Source organism: Dermacentor silvarum, chromosome 1 (genome assembly GCF_013339745.2).
Source record: "Dermacentor silvarum isolate Dsil-2018 chromosome 1, BIME_Dsil_1.4, whole genome shotgun sequence".
Taxonomy (NCBI): domain Eukaryota; kingdom Metazoa; phylum Arthropoda; class Arachnida; order Ixodida; family Ixodidae; genus Dermacentor; species Dermacentor silvarum.
The window spans coordinates 430974110-431001583 of NC_051154.1; the positions used below are offsets into that span (position 1 = coordinate 430974110).

Genomic DNA, 27474 nt, shown 5'->3' on the forward strand with positions numbered 1-27474 from the left:
TAATCACATCTACCATGGCCTCGGCCACATCCAAAGAAGCAATTGCCTACCTATTTTCATTGCTAATGACTCGGTAGGCGTAAGACAGGCCAAAATTCGAATAGGAATGCGCAGTATGGAGTTTGTATGGAACCTTCAGTGATATAGAATGTATGCATTACACTCGAGTCTGTCAGAATCGGACAGTAACATTAATTTACTCTGACTATTCAGTTATCATCAGTGTTAATAAACAAAAAGAATGCTGAGCTTTTATCGCTAAGTTTGCGTCGTGAAGTCGCCTGACCATACACCTGTTCTACAATTCTACGCTCCAATATGCCATCATCAAGAGCTCGGCGTTTGTCATCACGTATAAGCTAAAAAGCAACCTCGTCCTCAGAACGTATTTTTATTTATTTATTTATTTATTGGAATTACCCTCAGGGCCAGAGGCATTATAGAGGGGAGTGGTACATTTAAAAAGTACAGTACAAACGTTCTTCTGTAAGTACAAAGTTGGCTGAAAAAAAAGAATAAGTAAACAGTACTAGACGTAACTAAACAAACAAGAATCAGAGTTTGCGAAAAAAGCAGAATTACATAAATAAACAAGTAACAGTACATGTCTTTAGCAAACAAACAAGAATCACACAGTTTGCCAAAAAACGTAATTACATAGTTGGTTGATTGCACAACAGTAGACTTGAGTTTAAAACGTTATGGAAATGAGAATGATGAACGATGGACGTGATTGATCCTGGAAGATTGTTCCAGTCCTGTGAGGGTCGGGGAATAAATGACTGACTACATGTGTGGGTTGAGCATCGCATGATTCCTACTTTTTGGGAATGATCAGAACGAGTGGAGATGTATGATGGAGGAAGAATAAGGTTGTTGTGCAGGGTGGGACTGTAGTATATTTTGTGAAAAAGACTTATGCGGGAGAGTTTGCGACGACAAGCGAGAGACGGAAGTTCTAAAGAGTCTTTCATTGCAGGGATACTCGCGGTACGACTGTAGTTTCCAAGGATAAAGCGGACAGAATTATTTTGGACTAGCTCAAGAGCTGAGGTTAGTACAATAGTGGACGGGTCCCAAATGGATGCGGCATATTCTAGTTTACTTCGTGTTAGAGTTTTGTAAAGGAGGAGTTTCAATGGGACAGGGGCAGAAGAAAAGTTGCGTCGGAGATAACCTAACGAACGGTTAGCATTACTAATTATTTTGTTAATGTGAACAGACCAGGTAAGAGTGCTAGTTATGTGTACACCTAAGTAGCGATAAGACGTTACGGGTTCAAGAGCGAAGTTGTCAAGCAAATAAGTGGTGGAGCAAGAAGATGTACGAGAAACGCGTAATACTTTACATTTAGTAGTGTTCAGTTCCATTAGCCAGGCTTTACACCAGTTAGATATAGAGTTGAGGTCATTCTGAAGAATTGTTAAAGTCATTTGGATCCGTAATTTCTCGATATAATACACAGTCATCGGCAAATAAATGAATGTTAGATGTAACGCAATCAGGCAAGTCATTAATATAAATGAGGAAAAATTAATATAATTCTTTAATATAATAGTCAGCGTCAAAACCTTTCGGACGCCGGAAGCTGAAAAAATATTTATATTTCTACGCCTTAGGCATGCATCGTGGTATTCGGACTTACAGCATATACTGGTCTAGAGTAAACAAACGTTTTGCATAGTTTTACGGGCTGCGGGCGTAGCTGCGTTGAAAATGAACTTATTCGCAAAACCTCGGCCGTGTTAACCTTTGACGGCGACTGTGCCATTGAACACCTGCATTTTCTTTATTCTGCACACAATTTTTTCTTAATGAATGGCCTTCCAGCCAACGTCATGCAGTGCTTACACCTGGTGAATTTTCAGGACAGCCATCTCAGACATGATGTATTAAGTAGAACTGAACTATTATATAGAACGTCATTATTATCACCAATGAGGTGTAATAAATATGTAAACAAATAAAGGATAATAACATTGCCCTATGAAATTTTACTTCAATCTCAGGACTTCTTCAAAACTGCGCCTGTTCGCCTTGTGACCGCCCTATGCTTTCTAGAAAACTGAAAGGGCCAAATTCAAGTGTGAAATCCATGGCTGAAAAGGGAAGGTGTGGCTTAGTGGGACCATATGAAAGGTTCAGCTGCGATTGTGCTACTCACGCACAAGGAACGACATTTTTGTATTTTATATACAGGCAGCAGACAAAGTTATAAATGGTGTCAGTGGACTCTGGTGGGATCATGACAAAACCACCGTGCCGATGTGGGTCATAAACGATTCTAATAAGGGAACATTTCTGCAAACCCTCACGGTACTTTCTCATGTTTCTTCAATTTTTCAAACACGTTAAATTTAGGGTAGGAGAATATTCTTACAGAATTACTTTAGAACTGTACCAGTAAATATATCGTGGTGGTGCGAGCTGATTCAGCAATAGAGTTAGTCGAGAACAGAACAGCAGAATGCTATAGCAACTTTGGTGATTGTAGCTGAAAACAATGTCTTCTTGCACAAGTTTGTGGACATAACTCAATAGGGTGTGGTCTGTGACTGCAATAGTTCTCTATTTTTACACGAGAGGCTGCATTAACACGTCCCGGTGTATTTTCGCATACTTTCCAATACTCCTCTGCGTAAGTCGTGGTAAAAGTATATGGAGAGCTTTAGTATTTCTGGAATTTCGGGAAGGTATGTGGGAATGGTTAAATGATAAGACATGTGCGCTGCATATTAAGGATACAATGCTTAGGTTTCGAGGTGCCGGTTTGAACTAAGCAAACGAGCTTGTGGAATTATTCGGACAGCCTTCATTTGCACCGATGATCAGGTACGCAAAAATCCTGCTTTGATATAAAGCAAATATACTCAGTCAAATAGCTTCAACTGTATTCCTTTGTAAGAATACTACGTCTGGAGCTGCAGCCAACTTTTCTTCTTCTGTGCCCTTTAATTGCACACACTGGACGCTATTTATTTTTGTGGTTAGTTTCAAGCTGCACAACAGTCGCACAAACAGGCCTTTCCCATGACATAGCTGAAGAGGCAAAAATATTTCTTAGTAATGTCTTCATAAATATTCGCCTTCAGAAAGAAATGAACGTTCAAAACACGTTACCTGGGTTTATTGTCTAAAATACATTATACCTAAAGTGCAAAAGAAGTTTGGAAGCACGTTCGCATGCTCAGGAAACCAGTCAGCTATTTTTTTAGGAAGACGTTGGTACAGTAGAAAGAAACAAAACAAGAACCTTAACTAAATGACCTGCATTTCGGAATATGCCATCTGGCGGAAAACCGCCAAACTAAGCAGCGACAAAGTAATAAGAAAAAGCGTGGCGCAGCTGGCTTCGAACCTACGATCGTGGTATCAGGGATCTTCATCTGCGGTCGCTCAAAGCGCTCGGCTATCGCTTTGGTCTTCTTTTGTTCGCTGGAATAGGCTATCGCTTCGACGTGCTGCTGTAGGCAAAAACTAGGCTTATATATGTACCACAATAAATTCCGCGACTTTGTTATGAAAACTGCGATTTTGGAATGACTTTTTTGCTGTTTCAAGAGCTACTGCTGCAACTAGCTGGAAGCTGAGTCAATGAAGTTGAGAAATACCCGGGAATCCGTCAATCGATGCAATAGGTTCATCGCAAATTGCTTTTGGCTGGCCAAAAAAGCCTGCATAATTTGGGCTTTTCCATAGACTCCCATATTTCAAACTTCGCCCGCAGTTTGGAACGTGTTTTCTGCCTTAAGTAATGGTACCGCTTGCATGAGATGCCGGGATCAGCGCCTAGGGGTTATTTCTACGGGAATATTTTGAAAGATGGCTTCTATGATTAGTTATTTGTGAAAAACGACGCTCTCCCATAGAAAACGCGCATGTTATCAGACGCGGCCGCTAGAGGCGCTGTTCGGCGATGTCCCATTCCTGGTAATGACGGGACCGACGCTGCGCGACCGGCTCTGTTGAGCGAAAATCGTTGACTCTCTGACGGACAAGAGAGATGCGCCGGACGCGAGGCGGGCGTGGAGAAAAGAGAAACAGAAGAATAATAAAAAAACGGGGGAGGCGGCCTGCTGCGTGCGCGCTAAGAGGAACGGCGATTCCACAATAACGGAGGTGACGGCAAATAAAAAATAAATATTAAACGCGGTTCGATCGAATAGTGACGGTGCGGCTGACGTTAACTTCCCTATTTGAATGGGGTGCGTTAGAAACGAGTTGTCTAACAGACTTCCTTCGAAAACAACAACTTGCAAAATAAATAAGATAACCACACGCGCGGTGCACTATTCTCACACATTTAACTTCCGCTCGCATATGAGCAAGGTTAAGAAGCTATCGGCGCGCCTGCACCCACCTGCAAGCGCGCGCGCTTGCGCGAGCTTCCTCCTGACTCTACTCGTCCGCCCGCAGCCCGTCCGGTGGTGGCTCAGAGGAACGACCACTGTGGCTGTCTAAAATTCCGCCCACTTTTTGCTTTCTCCTCTCTCTTTTTTTGCCCGAAAAAGGCGCGTTCGCGCTGTGCATATGCACGTGCTATGGTGTCTTCAAGTAAAGGGGGAGTAGGTTAGTAGGTTTAGTTCACTGTGAAAAAAAAGCGAAAGCTCTCCCTTGTTCGTTTTCGACCTACCCCTGCGCATCCGTAGCTTGTCCATATATATATATATATATATATATATATATATATATAAAGGCATCTTTTGCACACACACACAAAAAAAAGAATCACTCGACATGGCTGTCACCAAGAAGAAGAAGCCACGCGATACTGAACGAGTGGCTCACAAGTGCCCCAAGCCGGAATATCTCGCGAACGAGAAGTCTCGCCGCCGAAAGAGTACCGAAGGAGTGGCTCAGAAGTGCCCCAAGCTGGAATATCTCCTGGACGAGGAGCGTCGCACCCACAAGAGTAGGAGCCACAGCACACGCCGTTATTAGCGCACCGATAGCACGGGGGGCGAGAGGTGGTCGCCCAATCGGTCACCTTCGGCATCCTTCGTGTGCTCGTCTTCATGAGGGGGCAGCAGCATGCAGCAGTGAGAGCTGCGACAGTAGCAGGTAGCCATCACCAGTCATCGCCCTTGCGCCAGCTGTCGGAGCACGTCGACGAGAAGGACGCACGTTCTCGAAAACACGCATATTATAAGAAGTTGGGGGAATCCGTCCCTCCTGCTTCGTCGTCGAGCACTGCCAGTGATGCGCGATGTGTCACCGCAGAGGCTGCGACAGCGGCCTTTCTCTGTCGAAACGGCGACGGTCGGCGAGTCGTGGCCATTGTCGAGTGAAGAGATTCACTTGGGGATGAGCTACGACGATGAGACCTTATCTCCAACCGGGCTGGATCAACTGGCAGCAGCCGCGGTCGCTGTTCGCGATGGCGACGGCGAGATCGCCGCCGGCATCGGCCCCCTGACAGTCACAGTGGCTTTCTTGGAGGAGACACCACCACCACCACCACCTCCCTTCCTTGGAGCCACCTTCAGGAAGGCTTTACCACCCCCTCTCGTCGAGCGGCCTGCTGCACCGAGGCCGAACTTGGCGCCATCGCCGAGGCTGCGCCACTCTGCGACACCGCAGCCCCCCCCCCCTCCCCACGGTTGCTGTGGGGGCGTCTTGCCCCCCGGTCGAGAAAGAAAACTCGTTTCAGCACCTCACGGACTTGGACAACCGGATCATAGAGAACGAGCAGTTGCTGCTCAACGGCAGAGAAGCACTCTCTACACTATCCCAAATGACTGCTGCTGTCGACGCAATGGTGAGACATTTTTTTTATTGCACATCTCATAATTTTTTTGCTATCTCATATGCCCATGTTCAGCTACCGTTGGGAGGGAGGGAGGAAGGTGGGCGCAATCGCGAGATCGTTTTTTTTTTGTTTGTCGTTGTGTGCATCCGTTGAGCATAGAATGCTGATATATTTTTTCTCTCTTTTTGTATCGCAGGCAGTAGACGTCGACGCCGCGGCAGCAGCAACGTCCGACAAAACGCAGCGGGAGTGCCATCGGCAGCAGCAGCAGCAACCTCGCGACTTGATCAAGGAGTTCATGTGCAGTCGTCGCGACGAGTCAGCCAGCCAGGACGCGACGACGACTGTCGAAGGAAGAGAAGACGCGGACGACGAACCGGTGGACCAGAGAAAAAAAGACGAATGCCGTCAAATCAAAAGGTCGCAAGAAGCAGCAACGTTCGGACGAGACCGACGCGCGTCTACGCGAAGAGGATGAAAAGATACAATTCATGCAGGTGGGCACCGGTGGCACGCCGGCGTTTCAGCGCCTCGTAAAGAAGGCTTACGATGCCGCGCAAGAGTGCGACGCTCGAGGGGAGGTACACACTTATATCGATAAGAAGACCTTGGTGGTAGAGAATGTTAGCTTGAGCCAATCTCTAACGGCCACACAAGTAGAGGAGTTGAGAGGGATGATTCACAAGTTTGAGGGAGTGTTTTCAGATTTCCCCCTCTGAACGGAAGTAGTGCGGTGTGAGCTAGTGTTCAACAGAGGAACCGGTGCAAGTAAAACAATATCCACTACCTCTTGCAATGCAAGAAGTGATCGAGAGTGAGATAAACGAGATGTTGAGGCAAGCAATCATAGAAAGGGCCAATTACCCTTATAACGCGCCGTTAGTGGTGGTTAAAAAAGCAGACGGTTCTATAGAGTATGCGTTGATTTCAGACGTCTGAACAACCTATTGAAAATAGACGCAGAACCAATCCCCAGGATAGACGTCGTGGTAGCAAGAGTGACCAATAAGAGATATTTCTCAAAACTCGACTTGTTTAAAGGTTACTGACAGATTCCTATAGAAGAAGCGTCCAAAGAAAAGACGGCTTTCTCGTGTTCAAAAGGACTATTTCAATTTAAGTATATGCCATTCGGTCTAAAGACCGTGGCAGCAGTGTTCACAAGGCTGATGAGACGGGTCCTCCATGGTGTGCCGCATGTCGAACACTATATTGACGACATACCGGTTGCCACTGATACGTGGGAGGAACATCTGCAGGCTCTGGAAAAGCTACTAAAGCGAGTAGAGGACGCGGGATTTACGATAAAACAGACCAAATGTGAACTAAGGTACAACGCCGTGGAATTTTTAGGGCACAAATTGGGAATGGGACGAGTCGAGCGCAATGAGGATACCCTAGACAAGATGCAAGCAGTGGAGAGGCCTAAGACCAAAACACAAGTGCAATCATTTTTGGGACTTACAGGATTTTATAGAGAATTCATCCCAAAGTACGCCGAAGTAGCTGGACCACTGATAGAGTTGACGAAAAAGGGGGCAAGGAACGTAGTGGAGTGGAGTGAATGGCAACAAAAAGCTTTCGAAATGCTAAAGAAAAGCTTAACGCATCCACCGGTGTTGTTAGCACCAGGCATACAAAAGGAGTTTGTGCTACGCACTGATGCCTCCGATAAGGCATTAGGGGCAGTATTCTTGCAAGAGAAAGATGATAAGCTCCATCCTGTATTTTTTTCTAGCAGACGACTTAACAATGCAGAACAGAATTACTCAACAGTAGAGAAGGAATGTCTCGTCCTTGTATGGGCAGTAAATAATTTCCATATTTATTTATTGGGAAAATAATTTAGGGTGCAAACGGACCACCAGCCACTCGAGTTTTTGAGCAAAGCTAAGCTAACTAATGGCAGAATAATGAAATGGAGCCTCACCTTGCAAGAATACTGCTTCCACATAGAATACATTAAAGGACGACAGAATGTGGGGGCGGATTTCATGAGCAGGGCTATGGAGTGATTAAATATTAAGAGCATAACGCGGAGAGAACAAGTGCACATATGTAAAGTGATGCGAACAATGAATTCGCGAGCGTTGTGAACAGTGCAAGTGGTGAAATGTCCACGACAGTGTAGTGAAGTGTGGTGATGTGTGGTGGCCGACAACGACGCACAGAAAAGCACCCAAGTCACAACAAGAGTCAAGTTCGTCAACCAAAAAAAAAGACCGACAGAGGGCAGTTCTTTAAAAGAAAAAAACTCCTAAAAAGGGACCCATGTCATAAGTAAGAGGCCGCCTGCGGCGTGAAAAAGAAGAGCACGAGAAGCACGTAGCAGTCCGAACGGAACGAGCCCTCGAGGCGCGTGACCCAAGCTGCAATCAAGGGAAGAACGGCGCTGTCCGGGTATTATCGACGTGGTTCTGGGCTAGGAAGGTTGCATCGTCAGCTCCACACTGACGACGGGAGACTTGGAGGCTCCGGCGAGTCAGTGACGCTGGCAGTCCAGGGCGTGGCCGTCAACCTCAGCGAAGTTCGAGACAGGCTCCTTGGGCTGGCTGTAGCCTCTCACGGCGGGACCCCCTTCTTCGGCAGACCGGCGCGTTCGATAGTCCTCGGGACGCCACGTTGGCACTCAAAAAGATGCGGCGCATCCCGACGTTAGGCCTAACCAGGTAGGCCAAGGTGCCACGTCACCGACGCAGTTCGAGGCACCGGCATTTAAGACGAACGAGTTGCCGGGCCGACGGCAAGGCAGCAACGATTACAGAATCAACAAGAGTACTGACTTCTTGGAGGAAGACCCGACGGACTTCGGACTGAAAAATACGTGCGACGACGAGCGCAATAAGATGACCCTTTTTGGAACGCCGCAGACGTAGGCCAGGGTTGCCAGCCTTTTGCAGATCAGACGCCACAGACTAACGTAGGCGGAAATAGGAATATGTTTAGTGCTTATTAAGTAGTTTTAGGTAGTACAAGGGTTAATATTTATTCACTGTGTTTTAGTGTGATCGAGTTTTGTTTGAAGTTTGGGCTTGCAGTGTAATTAAAGATCTGTTTGCTGTGTTGCCATGCGCCTTCCACCCCCATCTCTTATGACACCCGTACACCCCAGAGATCGGTGACACCAGACACCGGAACCTTGACCGCCATAGCTGCGCAATGCTCGTGGGAAAGCGGACCGCACCGACCGTTTTCCGCCGAGCAGGCCAAGGGGCCAATCTCGGCGGCGGAGTAAGAGACACGAGGCAAGGGGGCCGCGCTAGGGCTCCTCTCCATCTTCACTCGCGCGCCATCCGGCGTCTGAGGGGCCACCATGGCCAGCGGGAGTGTAGCAAAGGGTTACAGGGGGCCGGAAGGGCCAGCCCTGTAGCCTCCGCTTGCGAAGTCAATCACGATACCCGTGCGGGCGAGGAAGTCGCGTCCGAGGATCACGGCCACGGAAAGACCCGGGAGATGCACAAAGCGCTGACGGCGCACGCAATTCTCCCAGCGCACAAAGTCATCTGCATCAGCATTCGTAATACCACATTTGGCTTTGCAGCAATTATCTAAATTATCCCAGCTGAAATCTTCCACCCTCACTGAACGTTTTGCTATACATCGGCGTTGTGTTTCATGGCATTATAGACAATGCACAAAACTGGGTAACCTTAAATGATTCTCAACACTCAATCGCCTGACTAAACAGCATAGGCAAACATTTCTTGAATACATATTTACCATACGAAATGCTAAAACAGCTCGCAAAAGGAAGTGAGAAGAATCATAGCATGTTAGTGGATACCAGGTCACTGCACTATTCCTGGAAACACTGCAGCGGATGCAGCTGCGAATCGGGCGTACAATGACGAGGAAAGATTAACCCTTCCTCTTTCAACGTAGTTAAGTCCGCAGTTTAGAAATTCTGAGCTATTTTTTATAGACCTATGTGTAAAATTGTCATTTCCGCCACAGCTGAGGTAAACAAAAAATCGGACATTACTGCACCGCTTGAGACTAGGTACAGCATATACGCGGCACTTTTTGTGCAGGAATAAACGAGCCCCTAGTCCGCAGGTCTCGTGTTGCTACCCAGACGAAGATGTGCACCACCTCCTTCTCGAGACTCCAAGGCAGGGAACTGCAAGACGAAATTTGAGGACAAATCTAATGCTATTTGATCGACAACCATCCACGACCATTGGCATATAGCCAACAGCGGGGCTTCAAAAAAAAAAAATAGAAAGCGCTTGCTATTTAACTTTTTTTTTAGAAAACATCAGTATCTTAGATCTATATAAAATTTTAGTGTCCGCTGAAATGCCGAAGATGCCGGCCGAGTCCAAGGACTTCGAGCCGCCACCTGAGGCCAGCAAAACCAAACTGCCGGCCCATTCTTTTCAATAAAGTTTATTTTCTTCCGTTGAAAGCTGCATGTACGATGTAAGTCTGTGCTTGTTAGTTTGACAACAGTTTATGTAGTATGTTACGCATGGGTATACGTATGGTCTGTGCACTCTTCTGTGAAACTGAACTTCTTTATGTGTTCTCGGACGATAGGAAGCACCTGTGCATACATGTGCAACTGTATACATGTTCATCTTCTGAGGTCCCTGGACTTATGTACAGAATGATATTTCTTTCTGATATTGCTGACTGGCGGTTTTTGTGATACTGTTGTATCGTGTTACAAATTGTGCAATATTTTTTTGCCATTCGAGGAGGAGTAGCAGTAGCCACCTAAAGGCGCCAACCTGTAATATTACATGACGTCGTTAAAAATGTAATTGCGAACAATATCGCATATGTGAGCTTTATTTGTGTAGAATGCAGTAGTATTTGCTTTTTTCAGATCCATACTGACGTTAGCTAGGACACCCCGCATATCATCAACCTCCCCAGTGAAGCTTGCTAGTGGCGCGCCTACTGCTTTCCTCCAGCCACCACCCAAGCGGCGCCCACCACGTACGAGCTCTCTGGAGAGCAGAGGAACACGACGACTTCTGCGATTTCTCGGGTCGTGGCTGGCCGACCGAGGGGGATGCTTGCACACAGGGCGTTGCGCAATTCATTGTCCATGCTGAGCACGGGCGGCGAATCTGTCAGTCCGGGCAACACGGAATTGCAGCGGATGCCCCGCGATGCCAGCTCGATCGCCATGCAGCGCGTGAAGACCACAATCGCGGCCTTGCAGGCAGCGTATACCGACATGCGCGGGATGGCATCGTTAGCAGCACGGCTTGACACGTTAACAATTGCTCCATCGGTGACTCCTGCTTGTAGCATGGCACGTGCCGCAGCTCGGCTGACCAGGAACGGTCCCTGCGAGGGTATCATAATGATCTTTATCATCATGTAATTAAGGCCAATGCAGGATGACGGACAAGCCCCCAGATCTGCAATTCGTTTTGACTAGATTTACCTCAATCTTGTGATCCGGTCTAACAATTCTGCAGCACTATACAGCGGTTCCGTTTCTGTGGCATCCATTCGCTCCAACAAACCAACCACGGGTATGGGTTCTAGGTATTACACCACAAACCCAAAGCAAAGTTCATGGTCTTAGTGTCAACTTGAATGGCTATTGCTCCATCTAACCTACTACCAGCACCCCCGTGCAGCGTAAAAAACCGGAAACTTTCACCTAATTAATATCTCTGCCGAACTTCTATTCCCTTCTCAAGCCTGCACACACACAGGTACCCACATGCGACATCAATTGGATTATGTTATCTCTCTACTGCGTCTTGTACCGCCTGTTACTTTTCTTGTCATTATTCACTGACTGCTCCTCAGCTTTTCTTTCGTATTTCTTTTTTAGCCTCCTTTTTCTCCATCCTTTGTTTACTGGCAAAATACAGTGAAAAATACGTTTGTGTTCAGACATATCGTTCTGAGCGTACGTTCTTGAACCTGTCTCTCAAATCCGCTAGATCATACTGTATTAGAGCAGGTTTTGTTCTTCTATGACATGAGCTATCCGTTCTAGATAAACATGCTTATTTACTGCTCCAGCCTCACTAATAATGCGACGATGGAACCTTTCCCCTTCAGGTGTCCCATCATTTGTGGTCCAGGGCATTCATAATGATTTCGTGGTGCTATCACGAACCAAACAATAACAGAGCGACAATTCCATAAGGCAATTTTAAGGCTACAGCTCAGCGCAAATTTTAAGTACGCCGCAAACGGACGACCTCAGGAGAAATAACACGGACTTGCCTACGCAATCGAGTTGACAGAAGAATTTCATACGATGACATGAACATAAATTATTTACAAGGGATTTGGGCCGCACAGTCCTTCCTGATCTACCCACTTTGATGGCTCAGTGGCTTTAGGGTTCTGCTAATGAGCTCGAGGTCGCAGCTGCCTTTCGATGGGGCCATAATGCACAAAAACTCATTAATATACGGAGTCCACTACGGGTTTTACAGCCTCTCTCATTGTCTTAGTGCTGCATTCGGACGTTGAACCCCTTGAATCCAACCAAATAAATATCCACCCTGTTTGCTGGGCTCACACCAACCACGCAATTTTACTGGTGATGGCCAAGTGTATGCAAGTTCTTATAATCTAGCGAGTTACTCCTATTTAGCACCTACCAAAATTTCAGTAAACGGGCCGTTTCGTATCTAATCTTCATAGCAATTCGGCCGCAGCGGAAGGGAATCGCACCCGCTACCTTGAGCTGGAATCGCATCCGCTACCAGAATCCCAAAGTCACCCAGCCATCGAGGTAAGTCCAGGAGCGACTCGCGAGCTTGGAAGCTCACCTTGAGATTCCCCCGAACAGAGCAGTCGAAGATGTCCTCGCTCATCTCGACAACCGTCGGAGTTTCTATGTGCAAAAGCCCCACACAGTTGACCACAATATTGGCGGTCACTGGGCTGAACTTCTTCACGGCGTCAAATAGGCGTTCTACCGAGGCTGCGTCACCAACGTCCACTTGCATAGCCTTGTGATCGAGGCAACCTGTCGTTGCAAGAAACGAGGTATAAGTCGCAGCATAGCCCACGCACATGACGTATGCTAACATGTGTATATACTTCCCGCATTGCATTGTTCATAAGAAACATGAGAGCGCACCCTTTCTATTTAAGTTTACTATGAATCGAGCCATTGATACGATAGAAATCAGGGCTATAAGCTGTTGCATAACGCGAGAATGCACAATCGAGTCGAAATGTACCGTTCCTGTCTTTCCATTTTTCAGAGTCGCGAAACTTCAGAGCTCTATTTGCGGATGCTATCATTCAGAGTGTTTCAAAGGTACGTTTCCTGAACATAGATTGCCTGCACATAGATTAGTGTTTCAGTGCTCAGAACGGTAATTTACAGTGAGATCGCAAAAATGAAACACTTCTTATTGGTATAGAGTGATAGATAGAGGTCCACGCTCTTATTGCATGAAACTGCATCTAATGTGAAACATATTACCCCTCTCCGAATAGAGAACCTTAATCAGCATATGAGCTCATATATGTTGCACACAAGAAATGCCACGAATGAAACGAACGAAAGTGCCACAGCGCGACGCACTAAGTCTTATTGTCCACCGGTATTGACAGCTGTCCACTGCGAAGCATTGATCAGTCCATTGACAATCTGTTGCGTCACACGCACCTTGCCTGGTGCGTCGACGGCGGAGAAGGCTACATTTGTCGTAAAGAACTATACATGGTTAAATAGAAGGAGTGACAACATGGGCGCTCGGTCATATTGCAACGGACACCATGAGTAACTTATTGAAATAAACAACTGGGCAGTGTGCACTTTGCGCAAGCGCATGCCGCCGCTGGTTCGGCTTGGCTCGGCGCTCCAAACTTAGGCATGCGATGAATCAGTCATATGGGCTTATTAGAAAACTGGGCACTCTTAGAGTGCCGGCTAATGCGGAGTTCACACCGAAGGTGATGAGGGCGCTACTAAGGTTTCTCCGGTCAAGTGGTTAACCTTCCTGCCTTTCGCATCTCATTTATCTCGGTCTCTCTCTAGGCACTCAATAATAATTTGACGCGTGTCTGATATGCGCAATTGAAACCACCTGGGAGGTGCTTATTTAATATAAGGTTGGGGGGGGGGGAGCGCCTAAATAAGACAGAAATTTTGATTTCCAGCCCGCAAAATGCGCCACGATGTCGATTAGCTTTCAGCACATTTTCTCGAGAAGCCGTTCTCACAAGCTTTCTTGTACTTGTAGCACCTATATATATTTCGTTCAATATTAGGGTGGTGGTTATTTGGAAAATCATGCGTCAAACTTTCAAGTAATGTTCATGCTTATGGTCATGCCATGTAGTTTGCACTCAGGATATCTGCCCCAATTTTGTTAAAGAACTAGGCGCAATCTTAGGCGCAGCCTAGAATTACGGACGCAGCGCGGTAACATTATTGACTTCTTTGTCCGCGATGACACTCGTATGACTTCTATAACACCAGCCTGATCCACTGGACCCTTATTTAGGACTTGTCTTGCCAATCGGACGCTCCCGTCGATGTTGTGCCGCCTGTGGTTGAGCATCGCCTTTAAGAACGCGTATTCATTCCGCAAAGGAACAGCCAAGAGAGCCGCATGCAGTTCTTGCGGGTTTGACGAAACTGTCGAGCAACTTCAGTGCCACTGTCCATTGTTCGACTGTCAGCAACGTAGTCTGCGTACAGGTTTCAGCCTCTTAGAGGACAGACCTTTCTCGAAATATCCTTGAACCTTGGTCGAAGAGTCCTATAACGCACAAGGCCATAAAAACTCTAATGAACTTCTTGATGGCAATTGGACGATGGAACCACTTGTAAATATGTCAGTGAACGTTCCTCTGCGGCTGCGAGCAGGCTGGCTCTCTCTCTATATATACATCATTGATTTCCCCCTTTCCCTTATCCGAAGTATAGGGAAGTCATCCGTGGGAGACCATGGTTAATTTCACTCTCCCTTCCCTCTCTGTCTCTTACTCTGGGATCAACACTGACTGTCTCATAAATTGTGGTCGTTCCGTCTGCGCTATAGAATCCGAATATCATGAACCATCAAACCCAAATTTTCACTGTCTTGAAGCTCCTTTCTTTCTCGCCTCGAAAACGCGAATGGCTTCTTTGGCGGCGCCCCGTGATCGTGTAAAGGTATACGTTCACACTAGCGGGAGGAAAAGGCCCGCGGCATGCCGCAGGGGGTAGAAAGCACCCCGCCAATACCACCGAGTGGCTGCCTTTAGAGCGCAGTTCTTAGGTGCCAGTTCGTGCGCCGAGCGTCGATGTCACCGAGCGAACGAGCACAACGAAAGATGAGAGCGAACGCGGATAGCAGCGATGATTAAAAAAACGCCGAGAGCCAAAAGAGCGCGAGGAGGAGGGTGCAGCGGAACAATGAGGCGGAAGCGGAGGAGGGTGTGGTGAAAGCGTGAGAATAAAAGCGCAGAGCCGCGCACTGCGCTTTTGTGCCTACGAGATGGCCACAGAGTGTCAATGAGAAAATTGAAGAGCAACATGAGAAACTCCCGATACAGCTTTCTGTTGCTCAATACGCACTACATAAAAGTGCTTTTGCGAGCGTGAAGGATGCCCGCGAATACAGGCAAAGTGCCTCGAGCGGCAAGTCACGCGGCAATTTTGCGTGCATTCACGAGCTTCTTTTACGTTCTGAATAACACTTTTATGTAGTACGTATTGATCAACGGAAAGCTCTTTGTGATGAATTTCTCATGTTGCTCTTCAATTTTCTCATTGACACTTTTCATCTAATTATCATAATTGAGAAGTTGATTATTTAATCCAGAGTGGTTATGTAATTAGGGGGATGATGATGATGAAATAAACTTTAATTTTCGAGACAGTGTTCCCGAGCGTTTGAGCTGCGGATCACTCTAGGTGGGAGGGTTCCTTATTCTAGGAATCCTCTGGCCGTGATAGCATCCCGGGCTCTGGCGACAAGACGTCGTTGGTCGTCCAGGGCCGGGGTGGAGATCTTGGCCTCCCACGTCTCGGCGAGGAGGTTCACGTCTTCGGTCGTTGTATGCTTGGTAACGGTGTCTTCGTGGCGCCACGGGCACTCGAGTAGTAAATGAGCCAGAGTGAGTAATTTTAATTAGGCGGAATGCAAAAATAATCTGAGTATCTTCAAGCGACAGCAAACAACATTACCTTTGTTCTGTCCAGCTACGCAGTGATGGCATATTTTTAAAGTTTGGCCCAAGTTAACTGGAACACCCTGTATTTTCGTAAGCTCATTAGGGTGCTAACGACGCTCAATGAGTCCGTGAACACAATAGCTTTAGTGACATTTGTCTGCTTTATATGTTTAACGGCCGTCAGTATCGCGTATGCTTCAGCAGTGAATATACTGGTGTCTGGCATTAATGCACCGGATATTGAAAACGACGCTAGCAGAGCTGCACGAGCCACACCAGAGAGAGAATTGGAAGCACCTGTGTAAAATTCTGTGCAGTAATACTTCGCTTGTAGATCAAGGATGTGAAAGCGCAAATGCGTTTCAGGTGCACGTGTTCATATTTCTACAAAGGAGATATTGTAGCACTCTTGAAGGAAGCACACTAAACAAACCGGTTTATTGTGGGCGCACCTGTGCGCGGAAACTCAAGACTAAAACCCATTCACACAATTCGCAACCATAGTTAACAGCATCCTGTTTCACAGTCAACCACGTCCGTAGACCGAGCACACACGCAGTCGCGGGCGCGTGCACGAAAGACACGCGCTGTCTTGTCATGCGCGAGGCGTTGCTGGCACTCTTCTAACAGCGGTGCGATGAGACGCTTGAAAGGATACCTTGCGAGAGTGCTCGTAACTGACACGTGGAGAGGTCTTTGCTGCAATATCACACTCGATGGTCTGCTATGCCTAAGTTGGTGGAATGCGAGTAGGAGTCATTAGGACACTTTCTTGAAGTAGGACACCTGTATTTTTTTCTGCCCATGCTTCCAAATGTAGGGATAAGGAAGTCCTCATAGCTAGGCGACAGCAATAAAGCCTGACAGTGGACACGTCACGAATGATTGAGTGATATGGATGTTCAACATTTTGTTCTACCTTCAGGAAGTACGAGTAACTTAAATCACGGAGAATTCCAAAGCGCCTCGTAGTATCGTAGGCCTTCTCCATGTCAATAAATACCGAAAGGAAAAATTGCTTGTCTATCAAAGCATCCTGGATCGTCGCTTCCATACTGACAAAGTGCTGTATAGTAGATCTACCTTCCCTGAGTCCACACTGTAAGGGATCTAGTATTTTGTTATTTTCAAGATAATGAATCAGGCGATGGCTTAGCATTTTCTCGAATAGTTTGCAGAGACAGGTTGCTTGTCAACGCTGTGGGTCTGTAGCTGACGGCTGGGGAAGGATCCTTTCTCTCTTGGAAAACTGGGATTACGATTGCTTGTTTCCAAGCGTACGGAATGTAATCTGTAGACCATATGGCATTGAAAAGTGACAGGAGTGGTTTGAGAGTTTCAGGGTTTAAGTGTTTATGCATGCCATAAACTATTTGGTCAGTTCCTGGGGCAGATTTATTGCAACGGTTCAGTGAAGCCTCAAATTCAGCCATGTTAAATGGGTGATGGTGTGGTTCGTTTCGCGTGCTTTTCCGATCTAAGCGCAGTTACTCTTCTTGTCGTTCATATATCTTAAGAAATAGTGCGATGAACTGGAAATATGTTCGAAATGTGGGCCTAGAAAATCATCTTGATCTTAGAGAGTATCTTCCTGGATATTTCCTAGTGGTAGAGGATGAGATTGTCGGCCTTTTAACTTGTTTACTCTGTTCCAGGCTTCTCTTTCGTCTGTATAAGAATTGATGCTACTGATGTATTTTTGCCAACTTTTCCGCTTAGAATGGCGGCGTGCTCATCTTCCTTATGACTTAATAGGCTTGGAGTTAATTAGATTCTCTAAGGTTGCGGAGTTGCGAAGGAGATTCCAAGCCTTGTTTTGCTTCTTCCGGGTTTCCTTGCACTCCTCATTCCACCATGAAATACGTCGTTTCGAAGGCGACCCGTTTCTTTGGGAAATACCTACTGATACAGCATCAATTGCAAACGCTGTAAAGTATGCTACTGCACCGTCAATACCAATTGCAGGGACATCGTCCCAGGATAAATGTGTTAGTTCTCGAAAGCGCGTCAAGTCGACTGAACCGCCTTTCCGTCGAGGACGTGTGTACAGCATTCAGCCTGTTTGGTAAGGTTTAAGATGACAGGGAAATGGTCACTTCCAAAAGGGTTATTAAGCACGTCCCTCTCCAGATACGGCAGAGTTGTAACGGATGTATGCTTAGGCCTATGGTGGAAAATGTTTTGTGTATAGGGCGGTAGTATGTTGGTTTCTTCTTGTTAAGCAAGCAGGCACTTGAGGAGAATAAGAAGTTTTTTTTAGCCTTCTTCTCGCATCACAGCGAGAGTCGCCCCACCGTGTACCATGTGCGTTTAGATATCCGACTGCTGTGTAAGGGTGAGGAAGCTCAGCCATAAAGCTTTGAAATTTTGCCCTGGAGAGTTCATAACTTAGGCACTCAGGGGAATGTATATAGACGTAATGGTCGCTAGTTTATCGAACAGCACTGTTTAGATAGCAAATGTCTAAAGCTGTAGGCAGTTGTAATTGCAGGCGGAGGTGTAGTTGCCGACAGCAACACCTCTGTCGACTATTATAGCTACACCATAGGACGACGCGACAGCGTCTACTCGGTCTCTCAGGAAAATGACTCAATGCCGGAGAAAGTTTGTGTGTGTAGATTTAAGGTGTGTCTTTTGAGCACACGGCATCTTTGAAATAAAATTATGTAAGAGTTCTTTAACGTCATCAAGGTTCCCGAGAAGACCCCTGACGTACCATTGTATAATACCAGTATCCATGTTAAAATAGAAGTTTGCACTGTGTGTCTAAGAAAAGGATGTTAAGGTCGCTTAGCTTACAGAGTCCTTTCCTGGCCCCGCAATGCTGGGTTTGTCTTGCCCCGGTCCTGAGACCCGCGGCGGTCCTTCGCCGTTGGCTGCGCCATCTGGCTTGGAGTGGCGTTCATTGCCTCTTGCGAGGCACTGGACGTGCACTCTAGTGAGTGGTGTATTCGTCGTGAGGGCCTCACCTCAAGAGACGAAGCCTTAAAACCTACCAACCCAGAGGTTTATGGATCCTGCTTTAGTGACGGCGAACCAGCGCTGGCTGGTCTCGCCTGGGAGGGCAGTGGCACTGCCGCGATCCCATTCTTTTGTGGGCCGGGCCAATGCCGGAGTCTGCGGCAGCGTTGCCCCCTTACGCGCCGCACCAGCGTACCCTATAGCATGAAGAAACAAAAGACGCTTCCGTGCTTCATGAAAATATATGTTTTATTTTACTTTTAATGATATCATGTCTTCTTTTTTTTATTGTCACAGACCCCGTGAACGAGGCGCAGACGCCGGACCAAAATCCAAAGCCGATTTATCAGCTTCCGAAAATATTCCCACGAAAGCAAGGACAATTAAGAATGGGCCGGCCCTCTGGTGCGCCACCGAACGCCGGTTGCTGTCCAAAGACCGAGTCAGAGCCCAGAGTTTTCAAGACACAACAAAATATATTCTTCACACAAGGAAGTTACACACACACTTGCACACTTAGGCTAGACACAACAGAATACAATTCAGATGGGTATTATCAAACACAAGAAAATAATTCACGACAAGCACTAAGAGTCTAACACGTAAAGTACAAAATGAAAAGGAACACTAAGTGTCCATTCGTATTCACCAGTGTTGGTCTTGGAGTCAGACGATCTTGGCGTAGCTCGGGGCAAATCTCGAAGAAGGAACTTCTTCCGGAAATGCAGACGCTCGATGAACTCGTCGACTAGCTTGCCGGGGAATCCCCTCCAGTATACTGGAGGCTAATGTTAGAATTAGATGATGCTTCGTGGGACTTTTCTCGTTGTCTCGTTCAATCTTAATTCGTAAATCTAAACACGTTTTGTTCTTTACAGCCTCTAGGAGCTCTTGTTCGGTCAGGTTAAAGAGGCCTCCACCAGAAATTAATCTTCTGGATTTGTTAATCGATCGGTGGTAGGTCACCGTGATTTGTACATCACCTAATGCTATGAGACTGAAGAGTTTTCCATGCTGGTGCTGATCGTGAACCTCAAGGAGGAGGCCACCGTTGCCACCGTTGCCATTCGGCAACAATGAAGGGTGAAGTCAATCTGACGGTCTTTTTAAGGTTCTCACTATGAATAACATGAAATCGTGGGAAGGTTTCCTTGCACTGGCCAAAAAACTGTATCATTTATTTGGTGCGCCTATAGGAGTATTGGTTTGACAATTTTATTTTGAGTCATATGAAAGAATAACATTTTATAAAATGCTGTAACCTGTACAATTCCAAGTACAGTGCATTCTTGCAGTACCAAATATCTGTAGTAACCTAATTTTAAGCATAAAGGTAAATGTTGATGTGATTTATCTAAAAAAAAGCTATGCCGCGCGCAGGTAGTAAATGCCAACTGGCATACCAAACTAAATTTTTTGCACTAAAAGTACTGGAAACCAAACAATGTAGGCATGTAGGCACCGTTAACCTGCACTTCCCCAACCTCAACGAGGTTACCCACTCTCTAGCGCGAGGGCTCGTTAACCACGCGGGAGACGAGGAGGCTGCCCCCAGTGGTAGGGATCGCCTGACGCGCTACAATGGTCTTGTTAAATCCTTCTACCGTTAGAGCGTAGAACTTTCCCCGGTCCACACAACAAGCTATCTCGAGCGCAGGCTACAACTTTCCGCCTGCTACAAACCAATACCTACCCCTCGTTACACCGTTACAACATGATCTATCCAGACATTTACCCCAATCCCACGTGCCATATATGCAAGACAGCCAGCCACACTTCCCCACATGCTTTGGTACTGTACACAACAATACCCCGACACTAACCCCATGACCCTCTCGTCGAGATGGCACGCTGCCCTGCGTAGCTCCAACCTCGACGACCAACACTGGGCGACCCTGCAAGCCTGCGAGGCGGCGAAGAGGCAACACCTCGACGTCCACACGCGGGAGGCCTAGGCCCAGCCACCACCTCTTGCTGGTTTTAATAAAGTTTATTCAGTCAGTCAAAAATACTGCGTGTAGGCTTGGTTCACGACGCACCGTAACCTTTTATTGATTTAACATACTTCAAACTAAATTTGTAAAGGTTATTTGATAGTTTACTTATACAATATCACATCAAATCGAAACACCAAGACAACATCAGATCGAACATCGCATACAAAAGTAAATGCAGCTGCTCCGTCTAGAACAGTGTAATAAAATATTGCATTATTACAAAGGACACATTGGCACTAGACACATTGCAAATCATAAAGGCACTGTACTCACATTTTCAAAGCTCTGGCATATCCGTGCCCACTCAACACCTAGTAAATAAGCATAAACGCATATTTTTCTAGTTTTTCTACCTGGATGGACCAACTTTAAAAACATCACAAATGATGAACTAGATGAATGCACATGTTTTCTAAAAAACCACGTGAGGCTACAAAATATTGAATGTAGGCTAGACATGTTACACATCATACTGGATACACTGTATTCATATTTTCAAGGATCTGACATAGCTGTGCCCACTATACCGTTAGTATTGTAGACCTAAACACTACCTGGATTCAATAAACGTTAAAAACATCACAAATGATAAAATAAATAAGTGCAGCAGTTTTCTTCAAAACAATGTGACGCAAATATATTGCATGTAGACTAGACACACATAAATCTTTATGAGGGCACTGTATTCACATTTTCAAAGCTCTGGCATGTCCGATGGCAACTCAATAGGTTGTAACTTTAAAAAACGCACTCCTCCACTTTGCTTACCAGTCTGCAGCAAAAAAAAAAAAAAAACATCACGCATGGCAGAAATAAGTAAATGCAAATGTTTCCTTCATGTTTCTTTCAGAATCGCGTGGCACTAAAATATTGCATGTAGACTACACACATTATAGATACAAATTATACTAACGGCGCTGCACTTTCAAAACCCTGACAAGTACCATGTGGACCGAAAGGCTGCAATTTAAAACATTCTAACTTTTGAAGGGCATATATCATTAAGCATTTTTAAACCAAGTGCGGCCGCAATTATTCTTCCATTTTGGCAGGGTGAAGCGAAAAACACACCATAGCACATAGCAACACTCTTGTAGGAGCTGGATATCAGCAGTTTCTGAGCAGCTTTCTGAAGCACTTTGTCGTCCCGTTTCGTTTGAATCAGGTGTGCCTTGGTGTTGCTGATGCGAAGCCTCCTCTTGTGATACCACCTGCATATTGTGAAACATGAAATACGTCACTCCTGACCATTGTGTGCATTCCACCTCTAAAAATTTCTTACGTACTGTGTACAGCTTGATTGTTTGTGGGTCAATGGAGCTAAGTGACATGGGCTTTGCTCGGCAGTTATCTTTTCTTGGTACTTTTCTCTGTGACGAGTTTTTATTTCCATCAAAAACTCTCTTTTCTGGGTTCTCCCATCCTCCATCATATTCAGAACATGGCACACATGCCGGTGTGACATTTGTTTGAGGATGTTGTCAATGTTGTCTTTCTCTGCGGCCTTCGATACCTGCTCAACAAAAGTGTCGAGCACCTCTCTGCAAATAAGCTAATTAGCGCTGAGCTCCATCAACTCGAGCACTTCTTTCAGGGGCAGTCTATCCCGGGATAGCTCATCAGTGTTGTTCTTGGAACACTTTTGACGTGTGTAGTTGTTGATTCCTTACCTGTTGCACATATTACGAGACCCCACGGGGCATGTATTAACACATTTTGGTTCCAATTTCAATGTACACATAAGGTCAGTTGAATATTCTAAGACTCGACACTAAGATACCTTAAGGTGTGTAACTAGATTTAAGATAGCAATGCCTGGCAATATAAGAAATGTTCTAAATTAACCAGACACAAAATTATATTGACACTTATAGGTAGGCAACTTGTGTGTGCATTCTCCAGTCTGAGCATATTTCCTACTGTGAGCAAACATTTGTTATGTTGTGCCACATTTATTTTAATGTTGTCGTGCAGCACAGTCTACGAACGTATGAGGGTACACGTCTGATAAGCGTTGTGTTAGCTGCAACCGGGGCGTTGCGCTCGGCCTTCCCCACTGCTGAGGTCGGCTTGTGCAGCTGTCCTCCTCACAGCTGTTGATTTAGAGGCATACGGCCCCTGAATGTTTGCCCTTACCCCGTACACCAGCAGTGCAAGTGCCCGTGCCGCAGGAAATGCGAAGCTCTCGCTTGAGGAAGTACGACCACGACAGCTGCGAAAAAGACAAAAAAAAAACATGCATTGGTTGCTATTGCACGTGTACATTAGTTCTCTAGCACAAAGACACAGTGAACTAGCTGTGTGAGCAATTATAGCCCGGTCGCACGGTGCACTCTCGATCGCGACCAAGATAAAATTTCTGGACAGCGATTAGCCCTTTCCCACAGTTTGCTCAAATGAACCAATCGCGATTGATGAACTTGATCGTTATCGAAAGTTCACCGTGTGACTGGCGTATCAATGAAGTGTGCGAAAATAGTGTGACCGAAAAATAGCACTGGCGACATCATGACACCGACGTGCGCCACGCGTTTGCAAAACAATGATAGACTAACTGATAGCGTATCGCACGTGCGCCTGGATGGGCGCCAGTAAGGTAAGTGATCTCAACTAAAAGCTATCACTTCGTCAGCGCCGCTTAACATAAAATGTAGGAGGATGCACCACGTGCATCCTCCCCCACGTATTTTTGTAACTGGATTCTGCTACGTATTCTCCCACACGTATTTTTGTAACTGGTATTTTTGTAACTGCGCGTATGTCTGTAACTGGATGCACGTGGCGCATCCAGTTACAAAAATCGAGAGTGCATAGTACACGCAGCAAACTAAGCAAAACAGGAATGTGATTATCAATGTGCAAAACACTGTGCTTACCTCGAACTCGACGTCGTAAACAGCGTCGTCGTTGACTTACGAAACGCACTTCGTCCTGACGAGGACGATGTCGTCTCCGATCAACTTCTCCGCATCACCTACATTCATGGCTAAGCAGACGCTGCCCTTTTGCCACATTGCAGCCGCGAAAATAGTCGTCAACGGCACAGATCCTCTTGAAGGGAGATCGAAGTGTGTACATCGTGCGCATGTCCTTCGAATGAAACGGCCACAGGCACAGACACACCGCGCATGGTACGAAACCTGCGCAAACACTTGCACTGCAGCAGGCAATCAAGTCGGTGTGAAGGAGAGATTGGAGAGATGTACACCCAATCGTAGAAAATTTTGCGTCTCATGCGGCGCTCGATGATGTCTTATTTTGATTACGATTTATTGGCACCTTACTCTGTTATGCTATACATGCTTTTCATTCGAGCATTTTTGTCTATCTCTTTAATCTTTTTTCTCTTCCCGAAAACTTCTATACCTACCTTTTACCGCTACTTACGCCTCTGACGGATCCAGTCGTATCAATCTCTTCCCTGCTTTTTTAACAATACTCTAAACGTCTCTTGCTTATCTCGACTGCTGACCGGTTGATTCTTCCGTCCACTTTAAATCCTAGCGCTTCTAAGTTGTCCGTTATCTCCGGCTCTCACTGGGTAAATCCCTTCGCATTCCGTTAGGATGTTCCTTTCCATTAGGACGCTCACGCCGGCGCGGCAGCGCTGCTCGGCAGTGCCGTTGTTGTCTATACGTTGTATCCCTGTATTATAGTTTTAGGATTGCGCCATGACGATACGTACGCCGAACGCAAGAGCTTTGTGGAACGTGGCAGTGCGTGCCATCACAGGGCTTCTAGTACACTGGGGTGTCCACGTGCGTAAACGTACGTAAACCTGCTGCACCATATTCAAGATAAAAATAAAAGCGCTTGTTGTCTACAGTGAAATGAAGCCAATGCAAACGTTCTAGCCGATTCCCTAGCCAAATTACCGCAAATTAGCCACCATTTTGCGAGAACGAAGAGTCTCGCACTGTCCCGAAAAAAACTACGAAAGCCGAACGCGAGGATTCCCACGTGCGAGCGTAAGATTGGGGTGCGTGGGTACGCGGCGGCCACGTGCGCATCACGTACCGTTTGTGTTGCGTTTTTCACACGCGCATTATGCAGAACGTAGCGCTCTTACGTACGCAACACCGTTGCGTACACCCGTCATGGTGGCTTAGCGGCTATGATGTTGCGCTACTAAGCACGAGGTCGCGGGATGAAATACGAGCACCGGCGGCCGCATTTCGACGGGGACGAAATTCGAAAACACCCGTGTCACGTGCATTGGGGACAGGTTGAAGATCCCCTAGTGGTCAAAATTAATCCGGAGTCCCCCACAACGGCGTGCCTCATAATCCAATCGTGGTTTTGGTACCTAAAACCCAATTATTCATTCACGCCGCAGCGTGCGCAATGTATGCACTGCTAACACAGTCTATTCAATCAATGTTAAACTCATTACTATCGACAGTGATCGTGGAATGGGTTCGGCCGAATTTCGCTGTCATTGTAGAGCGGCACATTCCCAATGGCGCACGTCTAGTCACTCAAGTTGGCGTCCAACACGTTTATTGAAGAGCGGCACACACCTATTGGCACATACCCAGTGCTACAAGTCGGCGTCAAAGAGTTTGATTTCACAGCGGTACCTTTCCAGTCCCGCATCTACATTGACCCCATGTCGGTGCGAAAGGCGTTCATTAGGGAATGGCACATATGCGCTCATTGCCACATACTCAGCGACTGAAGTTGTTCCGACGGCTGGTTTCGAACCCTGTTCCATCAGCACAGCCGACCGATGCGCTACCCATTCGACCATGGACTACCGAGTTACCCAGGTAGGCGGCAAAACGGTTACATACATACATACATACATACATACATACATACATACATACATACATACATACATACATACATACATACATACATACATACATGCAGCTTCGTATGTACGTAATCAACGTACATACAGACAGATAGATATATAGCCCCCGGGAAGTCCGTGAAGTGCCCTAAAAATGTTAACGCAATAAAACATAACGCGCTCAGCCATAAGTGGAAAGACGATGTGCCCACAGTACACCTGGGTACCTGGTAAGCTGCTATTGAACTCTCCACATACTTAAACCAGATGGGAATTTCGCCATCTGACGAAAACTTTACCAATGCCCCAGCATGAGCTTACAGTAATTTAGTTATGATCCATTGGATAATTCAAAGACTGCATCGCCTCTCCTTAGGCGTTATCACTACGCTGCCCAAGCGCAGTCGAGAAAATTGAAACTCAAGCTCGAAGGCTCGACTCGTTTGCCAATTTCAGTGTGTGCACTTCTCTCTCAGAGCTAGGGATGCCGATGTCGCTCTGGAATTCACCACCGTCATCATCACTCGTGCTAGCTGTCTCATGTGTTTTCATGTCTGGATTTAGTTGAGGAACTCGGGTTCCCATTAACTGCGACCAGCTCGAGCAGCTGTAACGCACGTCAAACAACGTGGCCCAGAGACTCGGTTAATGGCTTAGAATCGTTCCGGGTTGCTACGATGTTGTCTACCACTTTGTCTGTCGGTGTCTCGAAGCACTCACAGCTCCCTGACTTCTTCCGTGGTCGCTTGGGAGCCGGAATGCATCTAACGGCGACAAGCAGCAGTCTCTTCGACGGCACTTGTTGACTTGACCTTGTTTGTGCTTGGACTCCTCCCCGTTAGGATATTATTCGCCTGCACGATGCGCGCTGTCGTTCTTTTGTGGTCGCTGACGCACACCTGGTCGATGTGTGAGGCTGCGATCTCAGCGCGTCGGTAGGAAGTTCATCTATACGCTGTCAGTCGGACTCAAACTCCAACCGCTCACGACAGCATCATGTAAAGCGATCCCGGCAGGCATGACTTATATCCTCCGATTCTATTAATTACTTGCCACGCCGAGTGGCCGATCCCGGTGGGAGCGTGTGCGCAGCTTTGAGAGAAGCAATGAAGAAGGGAAAAAGAATCGTTACGAAATAGCGGCCGAGCAGTGCGAAATACGGCATGCCGACCTCCCAACCCCGTCAGCAAAGCGAGACTGGAGAATTCCTAAAGCCTTGGACGCGACGCTTGTCGGTGCGGTTAAGAGGCAGCTCGACGCTCGTTGTCTCTAACCTGGCAGTGCCGCGGCCACGGCTTCAACTTTTTCCAGCGTGCGTCCGGCAACCACCACGCGGGCTCCTTTCTCCGCCAGCAGCTGACAGACGGCGCCACCGATGCCTCCTCCTCCGCCAGTCACTATGGCCAGGCGGCCAGACAGGGGTCCTGCTCCTCCTGCAGACATCTGCGGCGTGCCCCCAAGTGCATAAATGACCACATGACCGCATATTCTAAATGAGCTACACATATCGTACGACACATTATTTTCAACATCATGGTGTGCATGAGGAGTTCCACGCGCACAATGCAAATAAAAATAAGAAAAACACAAGAAAGATGTCGAGATCGGACGGCAGCAGTAGCTTAATGTCTATTCACTACCCCTACGTCACTACATGACCCCCCCCCCCCCCCAAAAAAAAAAACACCTTGCATACAGTGCATAATGTTAGAGAGAACTACAAAAAATAGGTTTTTTTTTCAAGCATTCAAGCATATGTGGCCAAACGAGCTGTCTGTGGCCGCCTGATGAGGCTTAAATGATGAAAGGCTTAAATGCCACAAGCTTGGGGAAATTCAACTTCTAGACATCAGACGCATCATCAG

At 46.7% G+C, this 27474-nt stretch overlaps 1 protein-coding gene across 1 annotated transcript; it reads right to left on the reverse strand.

The window, feature by feature from the left end:
• Positions 1-10469: 10469 nt before the first annotated feature.
• LOC125944113 (estradiol 17-beta-dehydrogenase 8-like) lies at positions 10470-27052 on the reverse strand. The gene is made up of 3 exons (XM_049664057.1): positions 26884-27052; positions 12505-12704; positions 10470-11050 (listed from the first exon to the last, which is right to left on the reverse strand). Exons 1-3 carry the CDS (start codon positions 27050-27052, stop codon positions 10652-10654), a joined length of 768 nt encoding a protein of 255 aa, XP_049520014.1. The 3' UTR covers positions 10470-10651.
• Between the last annotated feature and the right edge of the window lie 422 nt (positions 27053-27474).